This window comes from Cervus elaphus, chromosome 1, assembly GCF_910594005.1.
Source record: "Cervus elaphus chromosome 1, mCerEla1.1, whole genome shotgun sequence".
Lineage (NCBI taxonomy): Eukaryota > Metazoa > Chordata > Mammalia > Artiodactyla > Cervidae > Cervus > Cervus elaphus.
The window spans coordinates 45,396,610-45,416,161 of record NC_057815.1 but is presented as its reverse complement, the minus strand read 5'-3'; the positions used below and the strand labels follow the sequence as shown (position 1 = coordinate 45,416,161).

Below are 19,552 nucleotides of genomic sequence, written 5' to 3'. Positions count from 1 at the left end.
AATGCGTGAGTAGGAGCACAGATGAGAAGAGGAAAAAAAGTGAGCAACTAGAATAAGCTCAAGCTTATTCATGCCCTGGAGCAATAATCAGAATTAGTATTCCCAGATGGCTCAGCGGGTAAAGAATTCACCTGCAACGCAGGAGACATGGGTTTGATCCCTGGGTAGGGAAGATCCCCTGGAGGAGGAAATGGCAACTCACTCCAGTATTCTTGCCTGAGAAATCCCATGGACAGAGGAGCTTGGCGGGCTACAGTCCACGGGGGGTAGCAAAGAGCCAGATACGACTGAGCACTGGGCAGCACTCAAGTATCCAATTAATATTACGTGGATATTTCTCTTCCTCTTTCATGGATATTTATCCACTAATTCTATATTGGGTAAATACTAACAAATTAATCAATTCTTTACAGAGAATTATTGGTTATTTTTGCTTATAGACTGGTCTCCATTGTATCATACAAGGTTTGAGATGCATCTTTATTAACTGGGGAATCTTTGCAAATGTTCGACTTGGAGAATGATAGAGGAGCAATCCTTCTTCAATTTCTCTTGTATTCTTAGAAGATGTATTCCAAGCTTTAATTTTTAATTGGCTGAATTTTCATAGGCTCATGGAATTGTTATCAGTCTAACAAGTCTTAGTAGGACTTTGTGAGGATCAAGATTATGAGAAGTTTCTATTTTTAAGTGCTAGTTAAGAGCAATTTTTCATCTTCTATTTCTACCTGCTGATAACATTTAGGAAAAATATCCAAGTGCAATAATAATGGATCTGAAATGACTGTGTTTACATAATTTTTAATAAATGAAAGCTGCTCATTTTCTTTTCATTAATGCTTCACAGTTTTTAATAGCTTTTAATGTCTCATGCCTTTTTGCAAAGCTTGCATGCTTGATAATTTTCCTTTTTCGACAGTACTTCAGCATTCAGAAACACCAGCAAGCTTTTTAGAGAATATTCCCATAAGGGATATCTATATGAATGCTTTTACAGTAAGTGAGCTAGTATTCTTAAGATGTTAATAACATTGCTGATTGGTCCCTGTGCAAGTTGCAGTTAAAATTAATTGGGGGAAAAAAGATACTCATACTTTACAGGGCAGTGAAAAGATATTAGGGAATGGTAAACAAATAAAACAAGTTTTGAACTAATTAATGGTATACTCTCTCACTGATGCTGAAAAGCAGTGTTCTACTATAAGAAGAAATTTATTCTTATACCTTTTTAATGATCTGTAATGTCAATAAGGAAAGATAAATACTAAAAGCTAGTTTAATTGGCAGTCTTATAAACACAGTCCTCGACTAACTTCTCTTCCACACAACACAACGACAATAGGTAACACTGAGATAATGAAGATTGAAAAAACAAACCTACTGTACACTATTTATATACAGAGTCCCATACTAAGTAGCTTAGATTTATCATTTCCCTAAGTTCTCTGAGCAAACAGAGGGAATAAGTAATATTATCCCTATTTTATAGATTTGTAGGTTGTCAGAAGGGGCTTCCCAGGTGGCACGTGATAAAGAATCGCCTGCCAATGCAGGAGATGCAAGAGACATGGGTTTGATCCCTGGGTTGGGAAGATCCCCTGGAGTAGGAAATGGCAACCCACTCTGGTATTCTTGCTAGGACAGAGGAGCCTGGCAGTCCACAGCCCATGGAGTTGCAAAAAGTTGGACACAACTGAGCACATACACACACAGGTTCCGAGAAAGATTAAAAAACTTGCTTAACATCTTCTTACTCTCAACACAATTGGCCACTCTGTTATGCTTGAAATCTTCTCTTTCTATGGTATCAGTCCCACTTCCTCCTGAGTTTTCCTTGGCTTTTTCAGGCTATTCCTCAGCTTCCTTTGGTCACATCTCCCTCTCTTCCTACTTCCAGATTTTGATCCTGCAGATTCTCAGGTCCCCTGAGAGTGGGACCCCTTCTTTCTCTCTCAAACTCTGTCCTCTGCTTAAATGCCATCTAAATGTATAAGATTCCTATATATGGCTTATCACCACCCCAGTCTAGTCTGACAAGCTCCTGTCATATATCTTCTGCCTACTTGACACCTCTGCTTGGATCTCTTACAGACATTGCTTGCTCAACGTGTACCAAACTGAACAGTTGATTTTCTCCCTGAAACTATTTCTCGCTTTTTTCCATCTCAGTAAATGACATCATCATCCATCCTGTTGTACAAATCAGAAACAGTTTTGATTTCTATCTTTCCCCTATCTTCAAACCCAATGGATGGGACTTCGTCCCAAAGCATCTTCCTCCAAAATATAGCGCAGAGTCATCTGTTTCTTCCCATCGGCTCCGTCCCTGGGCTTTTGCCAACCACCCAGCCCTGTACAAGAATCACTAATTCTTCCTGCTTCCTCACTTGCTCTTTACAAATCCATTCTCTATGTAGTATTTGGAGTTATTTTAATGTAAATTGGTAGGAATAAGCAGGCAGAGCACAGAGGATTTTTAGGGCAATAGAAGTATTCTGTATGATACTATAGATATAAGGGGTATGTGTCACTACACTTTTGCCAAAAATGTATACCACCAAGAATGAACCCTAATGTAAATGGACTCTGAACGGTGAGGTGTCAATGTAGGTTCACTGATTGTAACAAATGTATCAGTACCACTTGGTGTGAGATGTTGATGGTGGGGAAAGTTATACATGTGTGTGGGCAGTGGATATTTGAGGAATCTGTGTAGCTTCTGCTCAATTTTGCCATGAACCAAAAACTGCTCTAAAAAATGAAGTTCTTCTTAAAAAGTAAATCGGATGATACCACTGTCTTTAAAATCTTCTAGTGGCTTACTATTACTCTTAACATAAAATTCAGATGCCTTCTCCTGGTTGACAAGACCACTGTCTGCCTCCCCAGGCCTAGCATGTAGCACCCTAGCTCCTCCTTATCCCTGCAAATGGCATTCTCAAGCCTCAAGACCTTGCTGGTGCTCTGGCTTTTGTTCAAAAAGCCTCCCCAGACATGCCCTCCTTCATGCTCACTTGTTTCCTTCTTTTCCCTCAAATCTCAGCTGAAAGAAGGCCTACCTGACCACTGTATCTAAATGAGTTTTCCACCCTCACTTCCTCCCATAACAACCTGTTTGCTTTTTTCATAGGACTTTTCTTCATTGGAAATTACATCTTTATCAGTTTTCATTTATCACCGTAGACCAATACCCAGTACAAGGAAAGTGTGTGAGTGTGTGTTAGTCGTTCAGTTGTGTCCAACTGTTTGTGACTCCATGGACGGTAGCCCGCCAAACTCCTCTGTTCACGGGATTTCTCAGGAAAGAAAACTGGAGTGGGTTGCCATTCCCTTCTCCAGGGGATCTTCCTAACCAAGGGATCGAGCCCAGATCTCCTCCACTGCAGCCAGATTCTTTACTATCTGAGCCACCAGGGAAGCCCTGGTACAAGGAAAACAATTTATAAATATTTGAAAAAATAAATGAATAAATGAAGTACATCTGGTTAGTAAGTGGTGAAACTAGGACTCAAACCCAGAATCTGTCTGACTCTAGAATCTGTGTTTTGAACTCTTATGCTAGGAGTAAAATCAGCTCATGTTCAGGGGAATTTTATTGTAAAATTTCATTTTAGCACAAAAAATCGGCAATGCTTTTAAAATTTGATCATCCACATGACAACCCTCCAAGGATAATAGAGTACTTGATTGACCTATATCTTAGTGATGCTGGATAACATAAAGTATACCTATCATATTTGGCATTTTGCTTACTAAGATGCCAGACAAGATCCCTTGCAATAACTCTTTCAACTCTGTCAAATATTTTGGAAAGTCAAATAACATGACTTTGGGCAAGTTACTTAACCTCTCTAGACCAGCATCTATAAAACAGGAAAATAATGATTTCACAGGCTCATTTAGGAGGAATAAAGGAAATAGATGAAAAACCCTCACCACAGGATTGATATACAGTTAGTAAATAATAACTGCGTTTTTTTTAAAAAAAAGTCTTACTTCTTCCGTTGACTGAAAAACTCTAATCTTCAGGGTTAACTAAACAAGATTCCTTTTTTTTTGGATGAGTTGGATTGACATGCCAAGTGATCAAAGACTAATAATAGCTGGAGAAAATTGGCAAGAGAACTGCCTCTTCAGGGGGACCCAAGATATCCACAGGAAGCTTCTAAGTCTCCATGAACTGGCTTCTAAATTTCCTCTGAGTTTACACTTTATGGCAAAGGACAGCTACAGTCACAGTTTTGAAGTCAGTGCCATTCTTGGAAGTTGTGTTTGGTTCATGAGCTTACATTTCCCATAAAGCTTTGAGGAATATGCCAGAAGAGAGCAACATATATGTTTTTTTCCAAAATACTTTAAAATAATTTTATTTATGTATTCATTTATTTTTGGCTATGCTGGGTCTTTGCGGCTCTCTGGGCTTTTCTGTAGTTGCAGCAAGCAGGGGCTAGCCTCTAGTTGTGGTTTGCAGGCTTCCCATTGCAGCGGCTTCTCTTGTTGTGGAGCGCCGGCTCTAGGACGCACGGATCTCAGTAGTTGTGGGACCGGGGCTCAGTAGTTGTGGCCCACAGCCTTAGTTGCTCTGTGGCATGTGGGATCTTCCCAGATCAGGGATCAAACCCATGACTCCTGCATTGGCAGGCTGATTCTTTACCACTGAGCCACCAGGAAAGCCCCCAAATTATTTTTAAAGAGATGTTTGAGTCAGTTCATTGATTCTGCCTAGAACAACAACAGACAGACACACACTGATATTTAGGAACAGGAATTTTTCTTCTCTTTCCTTTTTTCCTTTTTATAGGCGTCAGAGGGCTTTGCTTTCCAGTATTTGCCAACTGCTCTATTTCATGTTTTAATGAACGTCTTGGGTCTCATTTTTCTTTGAAATCAGTTTGAGAGGACCATATTTCTTTCAGAAGAAAAAAAAGCTCAGAATTTCTTTTCTGTCTCTCAGGTTTTGGATGTTATTGTGACAAAACTAGACAAGCTGGCAGAGGGAGCCACGGAATTTTTTGAGAATCTGAAAACAGCAAATGCAGTTGAATGAATTTTGAATGACAGATTCCTCATCTAACTCCAGAGAAATTAAATAGAACTTTGGCTAAATATTTTTTAAAAACTCATGGGACTTCCCTGGGGATCCAGCAGTTAAGAATCCGTGCTTCCACCACAGAGGGCACAGGTTTAATCCCTGGTCAGGAAACGAAGATCCCATATGCTGCTCAGGGTGCGGGGCGGGAGGCGGGGGGTGGGGGAAGTGAAAGCTCAGTGCTAAATATTACAAATTTTAAGATTCACCATAATGAGAGTCTTTCCTTACAACTCACTCTGGAGCCTTACATTTATATACACGCACATACAACTATAGAAATAAATGGAACCTTAGCTATCCTAAAGAGACTTCCCTCGTGGCTCAGACGGTAAGGCGTCTGCCTACAATGCGGGAGACCTGGGTTCGATCCCTGGGTCAGGAAGATCCCCTGGAGAAGGAAATGGCAACCCACTCCAGTACTCTTGCCTGGAAGATCCCATGGACGCAGGAACCTGGTAGGCTACAGCCCATGGGGTCACAAAGAGTCGGACATGACTGAGTGACTTCACCTAGCTATCTTAATGACTGGGACTTGGACAAAAGAGATCGGCCAAGGAAATATTAATAGTTTTACAATGTCCAAGGGGGAAGTTATTGGTATTTCTTATGTGTCTTATGGAAAGGGCTTTAAATTTATTTACTTGTTCTTCAATCAGTTTAGTGTTGTTTTAAAATACGCATTTGTTCCAAAGGTAATTGTATCAAGACACTTTTTTCTTTTCCTTACATTGCTTAGTTTCTACAAGGAATATTTTATTCGATTCAAACTTTCTTCCTCAGGGTAATCTTGTCTCTCCATTTCATTTCTTGGATCTGGTTTCCATTACATTTTTACTCACTGAATTAAATGTGAGTGAGTCACAGTTATCCTTCTTAGGGTATTTCTAAATACCTCAGAAAGAAAATTAAGATAATTTTCTCCCACCTTTTAATGAAATCTGCTTAGGAGTTTTACTAGAAGTGAACTTTCCTTTTTGTGACATTTTTGGAAGGGGACATGAGTTACCTTTGATGGTGGTCCAGTCAACTTGGTTCTCTCAAGGTCCCAGGAGAAGGGCCAAGCCTGATCCATTTGTGTTCTCTCTGCCATCCTCAGCTGCACCTTCTTACATTTTAAAGTGAACTCTCCTTGTCCTACCTTTAAAAACTGAAGGATTATGCCACTCTCATTTTGCATTCACATAGCACTTCCCAGGTGGCGCTAGTGGTAAAGAACCTGACTGCCAATGCAGGAGACACAAGAAATTTGGGTTTGATTCCTGGGTCAGAAAGATCCTCTGGAGGAGGCCTTGGCAATCCATTCCAGTATTCTTGCGTGGAGAATCCCATGGACAGAGAAGCCTGGCGGGCTACAGTCCATAGAGTCACAAAAAGTTGGACGTGACTGAAGCGACTTAGCCTGAATGAATGCAGTGAGAAGGAAAAATCCAGAATAGGATTGGAATAATTAATGTAGGAATTGGTGAAAATGCTTGCATTTTCAAGTTGCTTATAAAAACAAAACTGCCGTAGGAGTTGTTTTGGAGGTGGCATTTAAGGGACTCACTTCTAAGAGTAGACTAAAAGATGAGACATTTTGTGGTTTTTGTAATATTTGAGTACATCAAAATGACACTTTTTGGTAGAAGACTTAGAAATACACCCATACATTTTGCAACATTTTATTATGGAAAATTTGTAGTCACCATCCACGTTTTAAGTTCTATAGTTTCAAGATCCCATGGATTGTAGCCTGTCAGACTCTTCTGTCTGTGGAATTCTCCAGGCAAGAATACTGCAGTGGGTTGCCATTCCCTTCTCCAGGGGATCTTCCTGCCCCAGGGATTGAACTTTAACTTGGGTTTCCTGTACTGCAGACAGATTCTTTACCATCTGAGCCACCAGGGAAGCCCATAGTTTTAAGCTACCAACACAGTATGGAAGACTCCAAGGCAGAGAAGATATGAGGAGTTCATGCCGACGTAACTGTGAGGTTTCTAGGCTTCTAGGAGTCACAGATGGAGATTTACCAGGAAAACTGACGTTTATGAATTTGTGTTTCTGGAGTGTAACACCTGGAATCCCAACAAAGTCCTCATTTGTTGTGACTGTCATAAACTACTTTCTTAAAATTAAAAGTATTTGGAGTTATATGTGAAGATGCGTTTCTCTCAGATTTAGGCAGCCTGTGTTTTCAGGGCAATTTGCCTAAATAGTGTGCATTTAAACTGATTGCAATCATTCGCTAAATTGTTCACTGTGGTCCAAGGTGGTGGTGGGTTTTTAAGATAAAGGAGGTAAGATTTCTCTCCCTCTGTTGACTTAGTTCTTGATTTCCACTTAAAGTTAACTAATGAAAGGAATTGTTTATGAAAAGGATCAAAAGGGCAAAAGTACAATTAGTAAATGTTAGCGCATGGGAGATGTGAATAAAATCTACAGGGGCCAAGCATCTCTAGATCTTGCTAATCTGGAAATAAAATTTAGAATATTTCCACTTCTATTTTGGAGATTAACAGTAAGTATTTAGGATCTGGGGCTTTGTTAAAAGAAAAAAAAATTTGTTCTGTGCCATCCACAATGCTCATTCTACGCCTTGACTATTCTGCTACGACACCTAGACACTTTTGAATTATACGTTCCATCATTTTCCCTCATGGAATTACTTTGCCAAATTACTTTCTGAGCAGGACTCTTCAAGAGAGCAGACTCCCTCCTTTGCAAGGATGCAGCATTTTGCAGTCATGAACTCTGGGACTCAGGAAGAACATCATTGAATATACACTTGTAACTCCTTGATCTGAACGATCCACATAGATATGTAAACTACAGTCAAGGACCAGGACAGCGGGTTGTACTGAGAATTTTCATGTCAGGTAAGAGGAAAACACTAGGAGCCCTGCATTCTTGTCTTTGATGAGCATATAATTAACTTAATAGCATATGTCTGTGAATAGTGTTAAAATCAGAAAAAATCTATGAGGTCTACAGAAATTCAATGTAAATGTTTGTCAAGTTCTAAAGTAATTACCTATGTTATCTTTTTCAGTAAAATCACATATTTTTGCCCAATTAAAAATAGGGTGATATCAGTGGATTTTTGTACCCTGAACTATTCCACAAAGAAATTAAAGAGTTTGGGGGAGAAATCAAGAATTGTGTGTCACAGTTTGTTTCTTCTTAAAAGGCTGAAAAAACTGCTATCATTCTCATGTGTCTCATTAGAAGTTGGAAATAACTAACATAAACCTACAAGCACACATATATGAGTGGGCTTGCATTTTTCTTTAGCTGGTACTTAATGCTATTATAACTTCAACCTAATGCTTTCCCTCTGATTTCTATGCCAAAATGCTGCATGATTTAGGATTGAGTAATAGTAAATACAGGTGGGAAAGCATTCATTATGAAAGATGCTCCATGAGCACAAAGTACTGTTATTTCATCTAATGAGAGAATGTCTGAGTTTTAAAACTGTGTCATCATCAATATTTTACGCTAATGAATAAAATAGTAGCTAACCTAGAGGCCATATGCAAACAGAAACACACAGCAAAATGCACAGTGAACATTTTTCCTCCATTTGTTTTCTTAACAAACAAAATTTGATTGCCGAGTTATACATGAAACGAGTCTTTTGTGTTTTATTTCTACCAATAGGCACAGAGATCTGTCCCTCTGCCACGAAGACGTTGTCTTATATGAGAGTCATATTTCAGCAAACATAATTAAACCATCACAAACAGAGTCTTCCATTAGTCAGACCAGAGTTATGGTTGTTGTGCTTTAGACGCATAAGAAAGTATTTCAGTCTGCTGTGGGGAAAGAAAGACCACTAAATATTTCATGGCTTTTTCCAGATCAGATTGTTTATTTCTCAACATTTTAAAGAGATACTTAATTTTTCTCGACAGCTATTTTTGTCAACACGTTAAGAGAAATGGATATTAAGGACAAAATTTGCATGGGATGCCAAGAGCGGCTATTTTTTTCCTGGAATGATGCTTCCTGGGTGCATAAGAATAAATATCATACTGTTCTCCAGAAATGTCCTTGGCATTTGACGTGTTCTCTAAAGCTACATTCTGGTAATGTTCCACGTCTAAGGCTTCAAGGAGAGGGAGAAATCATATTTTGATTGGTGTCGTTCAATGTACATTCGTGTTTCATGCGAAAATAAAAGCAGACACTAGAGGGTGCTGTTTGATCTTCTTTCTCACCGAGGTGTGCCGCAGATGCCCGTGATTCAGGGCACTGAAAAATGCCATCGTGTTCTCCTAGCCAGGACCAAATTGCAGTGCAATACAAGATGTAGACATCCCCGAGTTCAAGGAGAGAGGCCAGAAGGTTCAGAATGGTGTAGATGCTAAATTAATTCAGAATTAGTAAAGAAGTAATTCTTTATTACTCTAACCCTGTATGATTGTCATTTTTTTTTAAATAATTACTTAATTTTCTTGGTTGAAAGAAATTTTATTAGACTTCAAGCTCTCACTAAATGTCAAATGTTCTAAAAATAGCTAGAATATTAGACAATGTGAAACAATTCGTGCTCAAGGTTTGGCACTAGGGTTTTGAATAGAGCGCATACTTACTACTGGTTAAGAAACTAATTATAGAATTCCCAATTGTCAGAAATGCCAGACCCCAGGATGTTGTTTCTTTTGATATCAGAGAAATACCAAGTTAATAAGATTCCTAATTAGCTTCCCTTTTCACCTTTGCTAAGCGTGTGCTTTCTTTCACCCCCCCTTTCTTGAGCTTTCTTGAGGCAAATCTTTTTGAGTGGCAGGAGAAGACAATGTTCTGGAGTTCTCTAAATATATGCTATCATACGGTTTATGTTTGTATCCTGTCATTTTCTAAGAATATTTTAAAAGAAGCTTACAGTTCTCATTTTATAGAGAGGAAAGTTAAGGTATTGTGATATGGAATGATTTGTTTCAAGCAGAGAATTAAATTAGCATTGTAGAAGGGTCAGGACCATCTCCCAGCTCTTCTTGCAGACAGTCAGCTAAGGGATCTGTTCCTTTTTAGTCCATAGATAAATGTTTCTCTTTAATACAGATAGGCATGATTGGTTCGAAGACTACTTGGCAGCCATCACCACAGATTTCCAGTTCTTCTCCCTCCCAGGCTACAGGAAGTTCACAGTGCCCTCTCTCTGAACGTTAGTTCTGGCCATGTAACTTACTTTGGCCAGTGAAATGGGAATAGACATGTTGTGTCTCTTATGAGGTGTGGTTTCCTACACTCTCCCCTTGCGGAGGTGAGCCCCGAAGTCTCCTATCGAGCTGGCAGCAACAAAAGGTAATAAAATATCGAGAAATAACAAGTGTTGGCAAGGATGTGGGGGAAAGGGAACCCCTGGCTGTTAGGAATGTAAATCGGTGTAGCCACTCTGGAAAATAGTATGGTGATTCCTCCATAAACTAAAAATAGAACCACCACAGGATCCAGCAATTCCACTTCTGGGCATTTATCCAAAGGAGATGAGAAGACTAACTTGAAAAGATATCTGCACCCCTGTGTTCATTGCAGCATTATTTACAAAAGCCAAGATGTGGAAACAACTAAATATCCATCAGTGGAAGAATGGATAAAGGAGATGTGGTACATACACATACAGTCGGACACGACTGAGTGACTGAATATACACACGCACACAATGGAATATTATTCGGCTATAATAAAGGAAGAAATCCTGCCATTTGCAATAACATGGATAGACCATGAGGGATTATGCTAAATGAAATAAGTCAAGACAGTGAAGGACAAATATATTGGGTTAGCCGAAAAGTACATTTTCCATAACATCTTATGGAAAACTGGAACTTTTTAGCCAACCAATAGTATGGTCTCATTTATTGGGGAACCTAAAAAACATAACAAAACAAAAAAACATAGAACAGACTGGTGGCTCCTAGAGACAGAGTGAAATGGTTGAAGAGGGTCAAAATATATAAACTTCCAGTTACAAAATAATTATGTCCTGGGGATGTAATGTACTGCATGGTAACTATAGTGAATAACTGTATTTTATATTGGAAAGTTAGAAGAGTAGATCTTAAAAGTTCTCGTCATAAGATAAAAATTGCAACTATGAATGGTGATGGATGTTAACTAGGCTTAGTGATGATCATTTCCTGGTATATACATATACTGAATCATTACAGTGTATACCTGAAACTAACATAATGTTAGATGTCAATTATATCTCCGTAAAAACGCGATTCTGACACAGGAACAGAAAAATAACCAATGGAAGAGAATCAAGAGCTCACAGAACCTCAGAGACTAAGGCTGATTTATGCTAAAGGTGGTACTGCGGTCCTATGAAGAGAGAATACGTTGCTCAGTAAAAATAAGAGGGAGAAAAAGCTAATGAAATCTCCATCCACCACCACCTCCCAGGATGGAATTAAGGATCAGAGCCCCCTGACGTGAGCAAGAGAGAAACCTTTGTTGTTTAAGCCACTTAGACTCTGGGGTTTTCCATTAGGCCTCCATACCTACCTTATCCTGATGACAAGTGAGGATGTCAACCCTCTGTGAGAAAACCAGAGGCCAAGAATCAAAGTGTGGCCAGAAAGGATTTAATTAAAAATATAAAAAAAAACAGTTGTAGTCTTTAATTTAGAAATTTCTAGTGACTTTGATACGCAGATCAATAAAGAGAAGTTATTACATGGGAAAATATTTCCTCCTTATATATCTTCAGTTTAAAATTTGTGTAAGGAAATCATGTGTTAGTTGCTTGTGACCCATGGGCTGTAGCCCTCCAGGCTTCTCTGTCCATGGGATTCCCCAGGGGAATCTGTTCCCTTCTCCAGGGGATCTTCCTGACCCAAGGATCGAACCCGCTCTCCTGCATTGCAGGTGGATTCTTTACTGTCTGAGCCACTAGGGAAGCCCAATCAGGTAGAAAGAAATAAATGTTACTGTGTTCAACTCAGAATCTGATTGTGAAAACCTACACCTTAGACTCTGGAAATGAGAATTGAACATTAGCTCTGAAGCTGCTGATCTTGAAGTGGGGGAACTCTGGAGCTGAGGATTTTCATGTGAAAAAAGAACATGTGCATAACATCAATTTCCATCACGGTGAGGAAGAAGTACTGCATCTCACCTCGAATGGGCAGTTCATTCCTTAATCCATCTCAATGTTCAGCATTTTCCCAGAAGATCCTAAAATGTCCAAGTTGAAGCAGACGCATATTTTTCTCCATCAATACCACTTGTCTTCCTGGCTGCCCAGCAGCTATGGCTGCCAAGCTAGAGCCTGCAGACCCTCCTGGGGGCGGAGAGAACAAAGCCGCTTGGCCCAGACTCAGTCTACATCCCACTTCTTCAGTCCAGTGACAGCGACAGCCTTTTATAGGCAAGACAACAGGAATCATCCTCACACTCAGAGCCAAGGACACTAGGATTTCTGCTCAGTGTTTCCCAGAGGTCCCAGGAAATGGCAGAAATACCCTCAGCTTCAATCCAAAACAACTTCAAAATGAACTGGAAGTGGTGTTTACTTTAACCTTAAAAAGAGAGGCACCCCAGGGATGTATTTACCAGGCCCTCCACTTTGTAGTTAATTAGGGTAAATGTGGGTTTTTGTATCATGTACAAAAGAGGCCACTGCCTCTCTCCTACTCAGCACCTTACTGAAAGCCCCGCTAATGCTCTGTCAGAACAAACGGCCACATAACAAAACGCATAGGAGCTCCGGCCAGCAGGGCCGACCTGCTCCAACCCCTGCTGCTCTAGCTGCCTCTTTGTTTATATCAGAGGATGTTATTTGGTGTGCAAAGCTTAACATCGATATGAATGATTCTGGCCACCGAATAATGAGAATAATTGAACACAGAGTTTATTTAAGCATAAAACATATTAAAAATTATTCGGTTGATTTGTAAAAGAGAAGAGTCTGGGTCTGAAGGGAAGGATGGGGGGTGGGGTTCCCCAGGTCAGCAAACAATATACGAGGTGCACACTCGGCCCTGGCAGGACTGGCGGACTCGAGGGCAGGGAGGGGAGAACGCAGGAGTATGGGAAGTCAGACACTTCCAAACATCGGAGGGACCCCTCAGAGGGAGTCGAGCCTTCCAACCACTGCTTCTCAATGTTCACTATCACTCCACCAGGCCCGCCCTCTGTAAAAACTGTGATCCAGACACAGCGCTGGATCTACTGGTGGGGTAGATTTCTCTGGTTAGATTTCCAGGTAGACTTGTCTCACCAGAATTTTTTCCTTTACTGGATTTTCCTGTGAACCCAAGGTTCCTAGTGACAACTGTTTGGAAATGTTAGGCAAGATACATGTTTTCCACAGCTGACTTTTAGAAGCCGGGTTGCATACTCTGAAAGTTGGGGGGGGGGGGTGGCATGGCTTTTCCCTCTTTTCTGGAACTCTGACCGTTTGGGGGAGATGGTATCACTTTGAGACTGTGGACAATTTCAAATAGGTTCTGACTTAAGGGCACACACCTTATCGCCTACAGGGGGTCAAAGTAAGTAAATTACAGTACTTTATATATAACCTTGAGTGAATTATGAGGTCGTGCCTGACTTATAGACAAAATGCCATAATGAAATCTGGGTCATGACGAGAAGCAGCATCCAAACTTGAAGTTCGATGGAAGAATTAGAGGCTGTGAACAGAAAGAGAGACATGGTAAGTCCTACGAAAAAAGGTACCTGCTTGACATGGATCAGCCATCCTGGTGGATTCAAATTAAGGCACCTGCTTTATTCAATGCCAAGAATCCACTTTCTCCAAATGGACTTGACTGTGGCAGCAAGGAAGTGAAATTAACTCAACCTCTAGATGAATCCTGCTAATTCAAAGGGTACCAGGGAAATCTGGTAGCTAAGACTACTGCAGTAAAGTGTGTTTGATGGATCACACACCCCAGTCTTAGACTTGGGGGCCAGATTCAAGGTCAATACTTGATTCTTAAATGCCTGGATGTGTGTGTGTGTTCAGTTGCTCAGTCGTGTCTGACTCTTTGCGACCCCATGGACTATCGCCCTCCAGGCTCCTCTGTTCATGGGATTTGTCAGGCAAGAATACTGAAGTGGGTTGCCATTTCCTCCTCCAGGGGATCTTCCTGACCCAGGGATTGAACCCTCGATTTCTGTGTCTCCCACATTGGCAGGTGGATTTTTTACCAGTAGCACCACCTATTACAGGGAAGCCCTATTAAATGGCTGGATAATTTTCTTTAAAAAAATTTTTTTTTCCATATTTTAGATAAAAGATCAGGTTTAAAAACAAAAAGATCCTCATATTCCTTGAGTGGGCTTCCATGGAGGCTCAGCAGTAAAGAATGTACCTGCCAATGCAGGAGACGTGGGTTCAATCCCTGGGTCAAAAAAAACCCCTGGAGAAGGAAATGGCAACCCATTTAGTATTCTGGCCTGGGAAATCCCATGGACAGAGGCACCTGGAAGGCTACAGTCCATGGAGGTGCAAAAGAGTCAGACATGACTTGGTGATGCAACAACAATAAATTCTTTGGGTGTTTGCTTCGTCTTTCCTTCTTACTTCCTGTAAGTCTCACAGGCTAGCTGCTGACCCACTGGGCCTTGCATTGGAAAGTCTCCTCTTGAAGTCAAGAACTCCCTGTGCCCCCGGCTGCCTGCCCGGGGCTGTGTGCTCACCTCGGCAGCTCTTGCCGTCCTCCTGCAGGGCGCCCGTCACGCAGCTGCACAGGGGCCCATCCACCCGGCTCGTGCAAATCTGCTCACATCCTCCATTGTCCTCACACCAGTCCAGCCCTGAAAGACAGCCCTGGACAAGTTACCTGCAGACAGTCTAGCTCTTCAACTCATATCTACGGGCAAGGCTTTACAGAGAGGAGCGGCAAGGGAAAAGGCCTAGCACTGTCATGCATTTTTAGTAGTCCATGAAAGGATGTCACTATGGACACCTGTGATTACGGCAGCCTTTGCAAACTGGGGACCCCAAACAGGCGTCCTCAAGCTCCCGGTTCACCAGGTCCATGTCATAAGCACAACACACCCCAGAGTCAGCCTGAATCTTCAAATCCCTTTGTTTTAATCATTTACAGTGTTTTAGGGAACATACATACTTTTTCTCCGAATAGGTCCCACTGAAATGATCTGTTCTTTAGGTTCCTTGGTATAATCTGTGGCAGTCCTGGAATTTTGAGGGCAAGTCTGAAAGACAGAACACCAAAGGGAACATTTCACACAATTAAGCTGATAACTTATTCTTCACCACATCCTCACCTCCAAAAGAGGCAGGGGCTCAGCCTGGAGCTCTATTGCAGCTCAGATTAATTAGAAGCAATGTATTCTTGATCATTGAACCCCCTGGGACTTGGGGCTTTATGTTGAACAGAATTTAATATATTCTCTACACTAGAATTAGATTCAAAGAGGCTCCCTTCCTATGAAGGAGGATCCTGTATCAGATCAGATAGTAATGTATAGACCAGCATCGGTAAGCAGCTCTGGCCATCGCCTACATCTCAATTCTGCCAACATGTTGCTGTTCAGTAGCTCAGTCACGTCTGACTCTTTTTTGCGACCCCGTAGACTTTCAGGCTCCTCTGTCCATGGGATTTTTCAGGCAAGAACACTGGAGTGGGTATCTTGCCATTTCCTCCTCCAGGGGATCTTCCCAACCCACGGGTGAAACCCTCGTCTCCTGCATGGGCAGGCAGGTATTTTACCACTGAGCCACCTGGGAAGCCATCTGTCAACATGAGGTGAGGGTAAAGCTGCAATGTTAAGGGTTAGGGGCCAGGGACCAGCGCAGTAAAACCTTAGGGACATAGCTGTACATGGTGGAGATATAAGCCTGGTGTGGACCAGATGATGAGTTTGTCACCTCATCTGCCAGTCCCTCAGAGCCCCAGGCCCAGAGCATGGATCTGGATAATCTGTGGGATAGCCCCTGTCTAAAGGAGACCTGGATAAAGTACATACTGAGCCTGGGAGTTTGCTTCCAAGTGGAGGAGAGCTTGCCCCCAGCCTTCACTTCAGAAGCAGGTGACTTGGCTCCTTGAGGCTCTGGCATAGTAGTTCTCAAAAAGGGCCAGTTTTTCCCCGAGGGGACACTGGGCAATTCCAGGAGGCATTTCAGCTGTTGTAAGAGGCGTCTAGTGGGTGGAGGTCAGAGATGTGCTGTACAGTCAACATAGCACAGGGCAGCCCCACAGCAAAGAATCATTTGGTCCAAAATGTCAGTAGCGCTGAGGTTTAAGAAACCCTGGCCTAGTGTGACACCAACAACAGACTGACATTTCAGAGAGAGAGACGAGTAAAAGGTTATCACTCTACCCTGCTCTCTTATTGTTCCGGCACAGATGGCTATCACTCCTGGGCATCTGAAGATGGTTGTTATTCAGCCACCACCAGGTACCTTGAGCCCTAAAAATGAACCTCTAAAGAGCGACCCAACTTGGCGTTCACCATCCCCATGTGGGGAAATCTGAGGCCGTGAGAAATAAAGATGCGCGTTGAATTTCCACACCCTCACTTACTATTTTACAGGAGTACTTTTCTGAATCGCAGAGGGACACGGCGCAGTGTAGGTGGACTTCATCATAGTCCCCAATGAACTTAAAGACCGTGACGTGGAAGCGGCAGGTGAGGGAGACGCCATTCTCCTCGATGCCAATGGTGTTGTCTTTAATGTTCTGACACCTGTTCAGAAAGAAAGGGACTCTCTGCTTCACACGTTCATGTCCCACACAAAACCATCACGCACGGTAAAAATGCCTTTGAGTTTGAAAGTGACCTCTGGAGTGTGTAGGCTTGTCATTTGTTAGGACTCCCTTACAGTTTCATAGTTTGTTGGAAAAGTGTCAAAGAGTGCCTCAAATTAGCATCTTAACTGCAACTAAAGACAAAATGACCGGAGGGCCTGTACTCAATTTCCAAACACGTCAGTTTCCCATCCCTCTCCTTCAGAATGCTGTGTTTTACGGATATCAGTTAAACAAACACAAGATGAGTCCCTATGTCTTCTGTACTTTCTCAGTTAATTAACAATTTGGGGAGGGGCCCCTTTTTCAAGCTCTATTGGGAAGTCTCCCTATGAGTGAGAGCGCGTGGGAGCTGGAGAAGACAGACAGCTGAAGGGACCACCCTCCTCCCCTCTTTGCAGTCCTGAGCCAACAGGCAAGGGATGAAGGTATCTGCCTCCACTCGCTGGCTTCCCCAAATGGACCGCAGTCTCCTATGCCCAGGGTCTTTTCACATGCTGCTTCCCCACCTGGAAGCCTCTCTGCACGTCTAACTAACCCTGCTCTTTCTCCAATGCCCGTCTGTGGTTCCCCCTCCAGTATAAGTATGCCTTGACCAGGCAGGAACGAGTGGCCTTGCCTGAATTTGCCGACAACACCCTGCTGAGCCCCTGGGGAACATGAACCAAGGTGTAATTGTAACTGTGTCTCCAACACACTGATGGGCATGCAGTAAGTATTTCAAAAGAAGAGGTGGTACATATATACAATGGAATATTACTCAGACATTAAAAAGAATGGAATAATGCCTTTTGCAGCAAATTGATGGACCTGGAGATTATCAAACTAAATCAGTCAAAGAAAGACAAATATCATATGATATCGCTAATATGAGGAATCTAAAAAAAAAAAATGATAAAACGGAAGCTGACTCACAGACTTAGAAAAAGAACTTATGGTTACCAAATGGGTAGGGTGGGGGGAAGGGAGAGATTGGGAGTTTGGGGTTGACATGCACACATTGCTATATTTAAAATACATAACCAACAAGGACCTACTGTAAAAAATAAATAAAATTTTTAAATAAAAAAGAATATTTAGATGCTGTATAGTCAAACTCATACAAATATTTGCCTGAAAAATAAAACCTATGACACATCTTTTAACTCCAAGAGAACGTTTCTCTCTCTCTCTCTCTCTCTGTGTATACACAATTATACATAAATTGTATTTTTACTTTTGGAACATTACAGTATTAACCCTCAGAACTGTTTTCTTTGAAATGTGGTGTTAACATTATACTTAATTTTTAGACCCCCAAAAAACTCTGGAAATAATCAGTGAATGAATGAATGAATTGTGCTTCCATGGCCAAGGCTGGCCCGTGGCAGCCAAGAAGCTCTTTAAAAAAATCTAATCAAGATAAAAAGGGTAGTTCTTCTCCTTATGTTTACTTTCCCTGGCCCACAGAATTCAATCGTTTAGTGATAAGGAAAATTTTAAATTGATGTTATTCTTCAGGATCCCCACACCTACTTAGTTTGGTGATTCAGTCTGTAAGGCAATAGTTTCCTAAAAGCTTTGAAACAAAAACTTACTAGCCATACTTTTCCTTGTCACTGTGACTCATCTGAATAATCTAAATTGGTTCAAGGATTCTACAGTGTTCTCAGCCCTCTGGTCTTCATGGAGCTCCTCCCTCCTTTTTTTAAAAAATATTTATTTGTCTGTGTCAGGTCTTAGTTGCAGCACGTGGCATCTTCTACCTTCCTCTCGGCATGCAGGATCTTTAGTTCCAGCATATGAGATCCAGTTCCCTGACAAGGGATGGAACCCAGGCCCCCTGCACTGAGAATGCAGAATCTTAGCCACTGGACTACCAGGAAAGTCCCCAAACCTTCCCTCTTAACTAGACCCCCAACTCCCAGAGAGATGATTTGAGATTTAAGTGTCAGAAAAACAGGAAGCACAAGGAAGGGGCCTCGGGAAGCAGGGACAGGCTGTCTGGATGTTGCCTTAGGGGGCTAACAAACTGAACACTAGGATCCTTTGTCCACAATTGGAAGGACGGTGTCCTTTCCTCCGTCTGGGCATACAAAGAGAACAGAGAAGTGACTTTCATGTACTCAGACCTTTGCATCACTGGTAGACAGTGGTGGCATCTCTGCGACCCCACCCTGTGTAGCTGGAGAGAAGCAGCTGACCCCTCCCCCCAAATTCCAATGCAGAACCATTCTGTTGCTCAGTCATTCCGCACTGAGCGTCAGTTTTTCCATAAGCTCACTGGAAAAAAAAAGAAAAAACAATAACCACATTCCCCCAAGAAAGGTCAAAAGGACTCATGAATTAAAATTCTCTCACATGATGAAATTACTTCTCACCCAACAACAGTTTAATTTGAAGACCTTCATCCAGACCCTGGGGGAAGCTGAGATTTATGAACGTGCTCACTTACTCTCCCTCTCTGGGTCAACTCTATTAAATACTATTTAAAAAATGCTAAATGCCACAGTGTCCTTCAAAGGCGGCCCGAGCCCACCCACCAGGGTTTGTACAGTGGCTCAAATCGTAGCCCTTTTACTTTGGGAGAAAAGACCATGATGGGGTGGGGAGCAAGGGAACACATGGAGAAAGAGACCTGTTACATTAGCCTGAGCGTCTGGATCTGCAAGATACCATGTAATCCTCAAGCCCTTCCCTCCGCCTCCAGGGAGGCTAAAACTCAACCCAGAAAGGTAGTGCCTTAATGAGGCCTTTGCCAAAAATCCCA

At 41.8% G+C, this 19,552-nt stretch overlaps 1 protein-coding gene across 1 annotated transcript in view; it reads right to left on the bottom strand.

The window, feature by feature from the left end:
* Positions 1-12,939: 12,939 nt before the first annotated feature.
* Positions 12,940-19,552, bottom strand: part of LOC122693632 (tubulin-specific chaperone cofactor E-like protein) — a 161,710-nt gene continuing 155,097 nt past the window's right edge. Inside the window, exons 27-30 of the mRNA XM_043901299.1 lie at positions 16,579-16,741; positions 15,160-15,247; positions 14,729-14,845; positions 12,940-13,716 (exon numbers count right to left, since the gene is read on the bottom strand). Coding sequence (XP_043757234.1) covers positions 13,616-13,716; positions 14,729-14,845; positions 15,160-15,247; positions 16,579-16,741 — 469 coding nt within the window. The 3' untranslated portion in view covers positions 12,940-13,615. The remainder of the gene's footprint in view (positions 13,717-14,728; positions 14,846-15,159; positions 15,248-16,578; positions 16,742-19,552) is intronic.